This window comes from Pipistrellus kuhlii, unplaced genomic scaffold (genome assembly GCF_014108245.1).
Source record: "Pipistrellus kuhlii isolate mPipKuh1 unplaced genomic scaffold, mPipKuh1.p scaffold_m20_p_24, whole genome shotgun sequence".
Taxonomy (NCBI): Eukaryota; Metazoa; Chordata; class Mammalia; order Chiroptera; family Vespertilionidae; genus Pipistrellus; species Pipistrellus kuhlii.
In genome coordinates this window covers 8,303,348-8,315,028 of record NW_023425523.1, presented here as the reverse complement: position 1 = coordinate 8,315,028, position 11,681 = coordinate 8,303,348, and the positions used below count along the sequence as shown (strand labels likewise).

Genomic DNA, 11,681 nt, shown 5'->3' with positions numbered 1-11,681 from the left:
GGCCAACATGCCTAATGGAATTTGGGAGCAATAGAGGAATGCAGAGTCAGCCTCAGATGCTCCCTTTTCTAGTATGTCCCCCAAAACACAGCAGATAGTTTATTCAGAAATACAGAAGAGTGTATCCTGTGCAGAGTATCCCAGAGAGCCTAGGAAGGATCCCTTCTCTCTGCCCTGACTTCATAAAGGTCACATGACAGTGACTACGGCCCCAAAGTACAGTTGGGTGACCTGACCAAGGCAGGCTTGAAGACCTTTACCCCTAAACTGAGGAGCAAGAGCTATCTTCCTTGTTTCCTCATTCCTTGTGTGTTTGTTGTTGTTGTTGTTTTTCATCCATTCTTTCTCAGCAGGGATCAGGGACACTGATGGGAGACAGAAAACCCGCAAAGCAGGCCACCTGGTCTAGTCTAAGGAAAGCTCAGCCATGGGTAACAATAAACCCAAGAAGAAAAACAATAAAGAAAAGAAAAATAAAAGCTTATTCCAAGGAGTCAGGATCTGAGTGTAGCATTATCTTTATTGTTACATGGTTTCTTCTTGTCCCAGGCTTGGGGTTGCCCAGCAGGACTGATCATGGCTCAAGCTGCCAACCAACAAACCTTGAGGAGTAGCTGCCTGCCCCAGGAGAAGCCAGGGACTTCGGGGATATTCTGACTCCACTCAAATGGGAGCTTACAATCTAGCTGGGCAGGTAAGTCAGACACGCCTGAAAAATTAAATAGTTCAAGAGATGTTGCAAGGCACTTGGCAAATGGATGTGTGGACGATGCAGTGTGTTTTAGGAAGTCAGTGCAGGCTTCTGTGAGTGGTAATAAGCAGAAAAGGCTCCAAGGAAGAGGTCATGAAAGATGGGTTGGGTTTCAGATATTGGGAGGAGCGAAGAAGTGGTCCAGGAATCCCGGGGGTGAGGAATGGACAGAGGCTTGGAGGCAGGGATGGCTAAGGTATGTCCTGGGGAACACCCAAGATGTGCCCTGGTTGTGAGACTGGTCCGGCTGGAACAGAGGATGCTTATGGGAGAGGAGTCGGACACATGAGGCCACAGGTGTCTGAGACGCAGGTGTGGGTCCTATGATGACATGTAAAGGACATCGTCGCCTTTGCAGCGGGGAGCCTCTGACTATCTTTGGAGCATTGCAAACAAAAGCAGGGAAACTGTGGCTGCTGGGGGAGGAGGAGCCACCGTTTCAGGGCAGGAGGCAAGGATGCTTCCGCCACGCCACGCTTCCTTTAGAAGTAGGCGCTCTTGACTCCGGCATAGTAGTCCCCACCTTTCATTCCGACAGAGGCGCCGCCTCCTTTCACTCCAACAGAGCCGCCTCCTTGGTCCCCATAACCGCCCAGACCCCGCTGCGGCTCTGGGAACACATCACAAGGTCCAAAGCTGGCATCACCACCCTCTCCGCACTGGTTGTAAGCCGCTGGGCCGCAGCTGGGGCCCTCCATGTCCAGGCGGCCTGGGCGGGACTCATGGCAGCCGAGGTCTCCTGAGCCTGCCATCATCGGGCCTGAGCAGGGGCTGGGGCCGCGCTGGGGCTGCACGCAGGGCTCTGGGCTGGAGCAGGGCGCCGGGAGGGGAATGGGCTCCGGACACGGTTCTGGGCGCTCATAGGACTGCGGACGGGGCGGCTCTGGAAACTCACACCGCGATGGGCCAGAACGTGGGGCTGGACGCGGGGCTGGGCTCGGCTCCCGACACGGACCGGGCTCAGGAAACCGCCTCGGTGGAGAATACTGGGGGCGTCGCTCCGGGCTTTCGCACCGCCGTGATGGGCGTGACGGTCGCGGGGCGGGCATCGGACACTGGTCATAACCCCTGGGCGGGCAGAAGCTGGGGAGCGGACGCGGCCTCAGCTCCGGGCAGGAGGAGCCCCAGGAGGGCCTCGGGGCGCAGCTCTCAGAGCAGCGGCCAATGGGGGGGAGCTGCACCGGGCGCCTCTGGGGGGGCACCTGCCTGGGGCAGGAGGGCGAGGAGATCTCGATGCGGCACCGGGGCCCTTGTCTCTGGGGGCAGCTGGCCATGGGGCGCTGCGGAGCGCTGCAGCTGTGGTAGATGGGCTCGGAGCGGCGGGGTGGGGTGCAGTAATTAGAGGAGGGCATGCAGCTGCTATAGTAGGGCTCGGAGCGCCGTGGAGGGGAGCAGCTGCGGTAGGAAGGCCGCATCTGGCGGGGTGGGGAGCAGCTGCTGTAATAAGGCCGCATCTGACGGGGTGGGGAGCAGCTGCGGTAGGAAGGCCGCATCTGACGGGGTGGGGAGCAGCTGCGGTAAGAAGGCCGCATCTGGCGGGGTGGGGAGCAGCTGCGGTAAGAAGGCCGCATCTGGCTTTGAGGGATGCATCTGCTGGTGCTCCTAGCCCGACGCTGCATGGGGAAGCCCCCGTAAGAGCCCTGGCTCTGGCATTGGGGTGCATACGTGCGGAACGAAGGCCGGGACTGACGCTGGGAGGCGCAGCCGCCGAAGGAGCCCTGGCCGAAGGAGCCCTGGTACTGGCACTGGGTGGAGAATCTTCCTTGAGTCTGGCCCGCCGAGGGGTACGCCACATACCTCGGGACAGGCTGGGGAGCCGGGTAGGGTACATAGGTTTGGACGGGGCATTCCACGTAGCGAGTTTCTGTGTAACAAGCCGGAGCGCATTCTACAAAGCAGGTCTGAACAGGGCATGGGGCTCCGCACTGCACGTAGCAGACCTGGGGCTGGCCTGCAGCCAGGATGCTCCCCGGCGCGGCCTGGGCCTGGCCTGCAGCCAGGATGCTACCCTGGGCGGCCTGGGCCTGGCCTAGAGCCTGGCCCTTCACCGTGGTGGTCTGCGACTGGCATGGAGCCTGGCCTTTCACCTGAATGGTCTGGGGCTGGCAGGGAGCTTGGCACTTCACCTGGGAGACTTGAACTGGGCACGGTGCAGGGCACTCCACGATTTGCATCCCACAAGGGGCTTGAACGACCACCTGGCCCTGGGGAGAAGGGTACGAGGAGGGGAAGAAGGAGGAACCCTTCACACAGCACTGGGGGGGCGGCAGGCAACACGGAATCTGCTGCTGGTCACACATGGTTCCGGTGCAGACGTGTGAACAGGACCTGAGAGGCGGGAAGACCAGCTTTAAGAGGGTGAGATGTGGGAAGGAGGGCCCGCAACCAAGGGAAGACACCCTGCTTCTCCCCTGACCTTTCTTCCCCAACCCTCGACCTTTATTCTATAGAATACTCGCTGAGTTGTCTGGACTCAAGATTAGTCACTCTTGCCCAAGAAACCTGCCTTGGACCCGCTGAAAGACCTGACCGAGGTCCTGATCTGGGTGGGACAGCCTCAAGGGCACAGCCAGACTGCAGGTGTCTGGGCTCTTGCCCTGGAGGCCAGGCATACCAGTGTCCAACACAAGAGGGCGCTAACAGCAGGAAGGTTCCCATCACCTCCTGGTCTCCTAAGTGGTGGAAGGAAGTTCTACAGAAATGGAGGCAACCCATGCTCTAAGGCTGTTGTCCAGAGTGAGGACTCCCCAACCATAGGAGCTTACACTTCTCAGACACATGTACTGTCCACACATGAAAACATGGTTATATAAGAACAAGCATATACACATTCAGGCACCATCTGTGCTCAAAGTGTCCACTGGGGAGTAAAGAATTCAGGTTGTTATTGGGCAGCTCAATCCCAACCTCAAATGTTTGTTTCTCTGTGTCCAATCTTTTTTAGGTGAATTTGTTTAGACTGGCCCTCTAAACAGGGCATAGGTAAAAGACGTGCCTACAAAACACCAGCCTCGGAAAGGCTCAGGACCAACATGACAACTTGCCCAGCCAGTTGCTGTCCTTCCTCACCTGCCAGCTTCAGAAAGGGCCACTCTGCAGCCCCTCTGAGAGGCAGGGGGGAGTTACTTGAGAGGAGGTAACCCACAAAGTGCCAGGTTTCTAATTAGGAGACTGACGTTCAGCCACACTTAAAGCCCACACAGCAGGGGCATCACAAACGTGACGTGGGAAGCACAGGCATACAATCCAACACCATAGCCAGCAGGCGGACACAGAGGGCAGTGCCCCCACTCTCCCCAAGTCCAGCTCTCAGGTACAGGCAGCCCAGTGGCCAGCATAGCAGGGAGGCTGGTTTGATAGTTAGCTCAGCCAACAAAAACACTTCTCAATAAGCTCCTGAAATACTGAAAATACTTTTTGTGAAAGGCAAAGCCTTCCATTCTCCATGTATAGAGAATATTTAAACATATATGCCCTTGGGGAAGATAACCCTCCAACACCCGACTCTGTCCATGGGGTGCAATCACTAGTGCATCTTTTCTAGGGAGAGAGGTCCTGAAGAGAAAAAATGGTACCCAAGGATGAGACCAGGGTTATCAAAGGTAAGTACATTTTCTTCAGTGCCCTTTTTTTTTTTTCACACAGACTCCACAGATATCTTTATGTCCCTTGAATGTCCCCTGTTCTCCTCAGGCTGATAGACTGAGGAGAACAGGGGACATTCTTTGCTCCCAGCTTCCCCCCTCACTATGTCTCACCCTAGGAATCTGAACCCCCCCCCCTAAGCATTAGCTTCCCCCAATCCCAGGACCTGCCCCTAGACTTACCTCCTTCAAAGCAAGCAGTCATTCAGGCTGAGGCAGCTGGACAGAAGGCTGTGTTTATATAAAGGGCTCTGGGTCTGGCTTAGACCATGAGACAATTGGTTGGCATCTGCCTGGCTCATCACCCAGGCTGGCATTCCAGCAGCCAGTCCCCTCCCTATTGTGTGCCTGTCTTTGCAGTCACCTACAGGGTGTGGGCGTGTATCACCTCAGTGATGAAGCTTCTGGACTACGGAGGAGCAGATTCTTGTGCTCTTCCTCCTTTCTCACCCTGTCTGTTTCCCCTTCACACTTAGAAGAGCTGGTGGTGGGATGAAGAGGAGTGGCAACGGGACCTGTTCTCCTGACTGATGGCTCCAGGCCCTTACCTTCTTCCTTGTCTGACAAATGGATATAAAAGAAGAAAAGCTCCCTAAACGGAAGCAGTTAAAATCACCTCAAAGGTACAGAATGAGGAGAACGCTGGGTTTGAGATGAATCTAACATCCCAGGTTGGCCACTTACAGTTGTGTGCCCTTTATAACTGACTTAAGTTTGATCCCATGATCTGCAAAATGGGGATATTCACTCTTCTTTGCTGAGCTATTGCGAAGATGAAGGCAACTATTGTATGCAAAAGCATCCAGTCAATAATGATATTCACGATATCTAACATCCACTCAGAGTAACTGGGGACCCAGCAGCAGACACAGCTGAATTGATGGCTGCTTGTGGTACCCCAGTCCTGGGCTGAACTGCCTGAAGTCATCACAGAAGGTGCACAGCTAATGCTACAGAGTCATGCTTCAGGAGAGCAGCGCAATGCAGGCCAGAAATAATACACTGGCATCTTGTGAGCCAGGTTCAGCCAAGATTCATATGTTCTTGTCTTTCGCCTAAGCATTTTTGCTCACATAGTTTTTTAAGTAATCATGAATATTTACAAACTGAGAGGTTTTGTGTTTGTTTTTGTTTTTTTAAAGATTACAGATATCTATTCAATAGTTTTCTCTCAAAAGTAAAAGGACTCAAACATTTTTTGTTATTATATGTTTATTTCTAGTCTCCAGTTGCAAGATTTTTTAAAGAAAAGAAATGGGGGCTAAAACAGTTCTAGAGATAAGGAACCATTGAACAGACTGTCAAACCATAGCGAGAAGGCAAAGGAGGTTGGGGGCGGGGGGAGGGGCTGTAAGAGATCCACCGAAGGACTTGTATGCATGCATATAAACATAACCAATGGATACAAGACATGGGGGAGGGGGTGAAGGCATATGTGGGGGAGTAGGGGAAGCTGGGAGGAGGTCAAGGGGGGAAAAAAGGACACATATGTACTATTATTTGTAATCCTTCAAACAATAAAAAAAATAATGTGCTATCACTACATTTAACTTTAAAATGAAAAAAAAAAATCAGGCATAGGTGGGCCCACCTCACTTCAACCTAATTAACATCTTCCCCTCTTAGGGAGGCCATATACTTTGATGTTCTATAATTCTCCATCTTTTTTATTACACTATCCACAATGCAATGCAAAGAGCAAACTTACTTTTATTATTTTACCTGTATTCTTATTTTTCTTTGATGAAATTAAAAGGTAAGTAAGTGGAATAATCCTTCCACCTGGATAACATTTTTTTTTAATGTAACTGTCCAGCCCCTGTCAGCATTTAAAATTCTGGCTAAGCTTGTGAGCAGGGACTTTAGATTTATAGAGGTTTGGGGTTGAATCTGAGCTCTGGTATTTGCTAATGAGGTGAAAGCTACTTAACCTTCATGAGCTTAGATTCCTTACCTATAAGACAGAAAGAAGAAAAATAAGGAGTAGGAGGAAGAGAAGGAAGGAAAGAAGTAAAGAAAGAAGAAGAATTAGAAAAGTCACAGAATTATTGTGTGAATTAGATGAAATAACTAGTCTAAAGTTTTAGTTTTTAATTAACAACTTAGCACTCTGGAGTTTAGTTTCCTCTTTGAAGGATGGGAGTGAAAATGCTTCGCCAAGTTCTCATGAAGAGAGAATCAGATAATGGGTATGAAAGTGCTTTGGGATCTATACTGCACATGCCAATTATAGCTATGAAATCCCTCACATGAGGAAGTCTCTGTCTAGATCAACTGACTTCAGAGTCCAAGTTCTGGATCTTATTACTCATTACAAAGAGGTGTCCAGATACCATTTTGAACTTGAGTAGGATCAGAAACTTTCAAAATGCCAGAAAAACAAGGAATTATCTGGTCCATTCTGTCATTCTCAAGATGAGGATAAGCCCAGAGAGAGAGGAACCTACGTGGATACTTAAAGCTAATGACTGCCTTGGAGGGACCATATCTCAGGTAGCTCTAGCCCCAGACAAGGACTCTTCCCACTACTGCAGAGGAGTTATTCCTCTGATCACATTATTTGCCAAGGTGCTACAAACTTGGATAGCTCTGGGGCTTGATCCTGGCTAATCATAAAAGCAGTGAAATAGGAAAGTTGAGAACATAGACCAGCTGACCCAACCAGAATGGGAATTACTGAATCCTAACAGCTGTTTCTTTCCCACTCATCTCTTGATAGAAAATGCACTTCTTGAAGGAGGAATCTCCATCTTATTCATCTTGGTATCTCTAGACTCCTGACTTCATATGAGTCTGTTGATTGACAGATAGATAGATAGATGAGTAGATGAGTAGAAGGATGGTAGAAATTGGACTTGGTTCACATATCTTAAACCACTGGAGAATGAGTTAATATTGTTCAATACAAAGACCGAAGAGCACTACAACTCTTGTTATTTCTTGCTTCTTACAAAGACAAGTGGGACAATGATGGGGAGAAATAAATTTTGCAGTTGACAATGAGGCGAGGTTACAGAATTTTCAACCATATAATTTTAGAGCCCAGACACCAAGCCAAAAACAAAACATCTAACTCCTGACATTCTTCCTTCTTTGATATGAAAGGTCCTAGAATTGAAAATTGTCATTGGTTAAAAATGGAATTAGTACTGAGTATGTGTAAAGGTGGAGGTAGATATAACTCATTCTTTTGTTTCATCAGGGAGGTTTAAAACTCTTAGAAAGGCATTTCTTATTTGGAGACATCTTAAAATTAAGTTGTCTCTTTGGATAAAGTTTCAGTGTGGCCTTCTAATCTCTGAGCCTATCTATATGTTTTATCACTGTCCCTGCTTTAACTCAAGTTTTCATAATCCCCTATATAGACTGGTACAACAGTCTCCTCACAGTTTTCCCTGCCATCTTTAAAAAAAAAATGACCCCAATCTTTGACACCCCACACAACATCAAATATTTATATATATATATATATATATATATATATATATATATATATACACACACACACACATATATATATATATATATATATATATATATATATATATATATATATATATATATATCAAATGAAGCCATACATGGTGGTTTTCATTCTCTCTGTACATATTGATATTCATTATGGCAGACATTTGCAAATGTTGTTTCCTCTTTCTGGAACATCCTTTCATCCCTCCTTTATGTCATTCCTTTTGTAATGTTTCTTGAGTCCCCAAAGCCATGACTCATTCACTCACTCACTCTATGTTCTGGCAGCACTTTAGACACACCCCATCATCAGAGCTATCATGTGTTCTCTGATTATTTACATTCTTGTCTTCCACACAACCGATGAGTCCCTCGAGGAAAAGTCAGTATCCCAGAAAGAGGCACTGTTCTAGTACATAGTTTTCAATTCACCTTGTTGATTAAGTAATTTAATTTTCAGGCATGCAGACATACACATACTCATGTGTATGCATGCATGCATTTAAGTCTAACATAGATATATATTTAGACTGCATTTTATAGATTTATTGGTTTCATTAACTACTGAAATATAATAAATGGATTTGTGATATTATAAATGCCAGATTAAAAGTCACAATAAATAGCAAAAGATAGAGGATTATAGACAGATAGACAGCCAGATAGATAGATAAATTTAAAGGCAGTGGTTATCTCCAGAGAGAGGTCATTACTTTTAGGAAGAGATATAAAGGCTATTCAGATAGGAGGGCGGTGCTGTTAGAAATAGGAGTGTAGGGTGAAGTATAAATGGTTAGAAATATAATGATATAAATCTAGGAATATATGATAATGTGGCAATTTACAAACGTGATATAAAAATATCAAGAGAGCTGAATATATAGTTACCTACAAAATTATAAAATACATATAACTACAATAAAATATAGAACAAAAGGTAAATATAAGTTATACATTTTTAAAAAAATACATAACGTAAATGCTACAAATTGGGGGTGGGATGTGTCGTGTGAAAGACACATAGAGGTTCAGGGGTAGCAGTGCATATGGGCACATGGGGAAAAAAAGGTGATGGCAACTTGAAAGCACACAAATCTAGAGATGACTCATTGAGCCCTGATATCTCATTGTCACTTGGCTAAGAATTTGATATAGATTAACTCTCTTAGTCTTTAAAATAGTCCTTGCAGGGTACATATTATTATCATGATGTTATAACTGAAAAAACAAAAGTTCAAAAAGGAAGTAAATTTATTGTAGGTCACAAGCTTAGAATTTAACAAATGAATCTTAGAAATGGCAGAACCAAGTTATCTAGAGGAAGAGGCCTTGGGGGTAAATATAAATGAGATAGTTACCTTGAGTCATGGATACACAGAGGTGCACTCTACATTTTATTATACTCTGAGATCTTTTTCAGGAGTTACAAGCCTTTGGGCTTGCTGAACCTTAAAAGAATGTATTAGTGTCTTAATGATGCCTTGATCCCAAGAGCTAGGACATGAACATTTACCTTCTGTTTGCAAAGATACATGTTTTCAATAGATGCAATATGACTCTTCTTCCTTTGGATCATTTCACAATCTTCAGATATATATATATATATATATATATATATATATATATATATATATATATATATTTTTTTTTAACTAATTTTAGAGAGGAGGGGAAGGGAGAGGATTAAAAAGATAGAAACATTGATAAGAGAGAAACATCATTGATCAGCTGCCTCTTGCATGCCCCCAACAGAGAATCAAGGCAGCAACCCAGACATGTGCCCTGACCAGGAATCAAACCAGTGGCCTCTTGGTTTCTGGCTCAATGCTCAATCACTGAGCTACACCAGCTGGGCAAAATTCTTAGTATTTTATGACCTCCACCTTCAAAAATTGAAATAGTCAGGGTTTTTTCTTGGCACAGAGTACCATTTGGTGTTTTTCCCTAAGGCCAGTTTCAAAAGACCTGATGTGTATTTAAACCATGGAGTGGCAACTAGGGTAAAGGTAATGGCATAGAATAGTATCACAGATTGTCACCTGGTGACTGTTTAATAAATGAAGAAACAAGGACACCTAAAGGCTGTGTCAGGGAGAACAAAGAAATGTTAATACCAAACAGATCACACAATGACACAAAATAGAGCTATATATCTATTTTAAGTGTTTTAGACATTTTGCAAATTTGATAACTTTGCCTCAGTTGAATAGCAGTGTATGTATGTTTCATTGCTAGGATAAAAACTAGGTAAGGCAAGTTGTACTCAGTTGTACAGAGAATTTGGGGTTTCTGAAAGGCTTCCTGACCATCCTGCAACCCTCATACCATCAAGCAATAATATTTTAAGTCAGCACTAAACCAACTACTTTTTAAATCATAGTAAACTCTCAATCATCACAGTGGCAAGTGGAAAGTCCTGCTTAATCAGATCCTCAGCCTCACAAATGTTACCAATATAGCATCTCTAGGTTATCAATATCTATAATGTAGAGCACAGCAAAGGGGACTCATTGGCAAAGATACATCAAACACTAATCTTTGGTTGCTGCGAAGCCTTCAGCTACATCTTAACTCCTCACAATTGCTCCCCAATTAGTCTTCTGTTTCATTTCACTGCCTTTTCTCAGAATTCTTTCCTCTGCTCAGAACACTCTCTCCTGTCCCTCTCTCCCCACCTACCACTATTCCCCATGTATGCCAAACATCTACTAATATTTCCCATATTTAACAGTGAGCTAAATATGACTTTCAGCTCAAACACCATTGTCTCCATCAGTCTTACCTGGCTCTGATCACACCACTTTCCCAGGCAAAATGAGTCACTTTTGGGTCCCCAAAAGTCTTTTATAGGAACTACAAATGCTGTACTTCTTTGCTGATGTGTCCGGTTGCTTCACTAAATGGTGAGCATCTTGGTGGCAGAAGAATGTGCCTAGCAAAAAGCCAGAGTCCTAGAAAGTGCACGTTGAATGTTTATTAAATGCATTAGGTAAATCAGATAGCAATAAGCCCTAAGGGCCAATTTAAAAACTTGGTTGTCTGATAAGATACAAGAAAAGACTTTAGTGGACATAAGATTATATACATTGTTCATAAAATATGGGTGAAATTAAGATAAGAATATATGATTCTTCACACCATATACAAAAATTAATTCAAAATGGATCAAGACATTAAAACTATAAAATCTTAGGAGAAAACATAGGAATAAATCTTTATGGTGTTGGTTTAAGCCATGGCTTCTTAGCTACAACACCAAAAGCACATGCAATAAAAGAAAAAAAGATAAATTGGACTTCAGAAAAACTAAAAACTTTTGAGTTGCAAATGATACCACTTAGAAAGTGAAAAGATGACCTACAGATGGGAGAAAGTATTTGCAAATCATATACCTGATAAGGGATTTGTATCTATAATATATAAAGAACAAAGATATCACAATTTTAAAATGGATCATGGATTTGAATAGGCATTTTTCCAAAGAAGATACTTATATGGCCAATAAGCACATGAAAAGATGATCAACATCATTAGTCATTAAGAAAAGGCAAGTAAAAACCACAATTACTATCACTTCATGCCTACTAGCATGCCTATAATAAACAAGTAACAGCATAATACTGACATAATACTAACAACAAAGTACTGACATAATGGGCAGTAACAAGTATTGGGGAGGATATGGAGAAATAAGAACCCTCAATACATTGCTTGTGGGAATGTACATGGTACAGCCACCATAGAAAAGAGTTTGGCAGTTCTTCAAAATTTAAACTATATAACCCACCAACTCCCCTCCTACAAAGTGAAAATCCTAC

The 11,681-nt window shown here is 44.8% G+C and overlaps 1 protein-coding gene across 3 annotated transcripts; it reads right to left on the bottom strand.

Moving 5' to 3' along the window:
- Positions 1-503: 503 nt before the first annotated feature.
- LOC118727458 (keratinocyte proline rich protein) lies at positions 504-4,727 on the bottom strand. Of its 3 annotated transcripts, XM_045586721.1 has the most exons (3): positions 3,239-4,463; positions 2,781-3,079; positions 504-2,741 (listed from the first exon to the last, which is right to left on the bottom strand). In XM_045586721.1, exons 1-3 carry the CDS (start codon positions 3,361-3,363, stop codon positions 1,234-1,236), a joined length of 1,932 nt encoding a protein of 643 aa, XP_045442677.1. In that variant the 5' UTR covers positions 3,364-4,463; the 3' UTR covers positions 504-1,233. The 3 variants fall into 3 exon arrangements, with proteins under 3 accessions (XP_045442677.1, XP_045442678.1, XP_045442676.1); XM_045586722.1 differs by lacking the exon at positions 3,239-4,463 and adding an exon at positions 4,579-4,727 and having other exon boundaries at positions 504-3,079; XM_045586720.1 differs by having other exon boundaries at positions 504-3,079.
- Between the last annotated feature and the right edge of the window lie 6,954 nt (positions 4,728-11,681).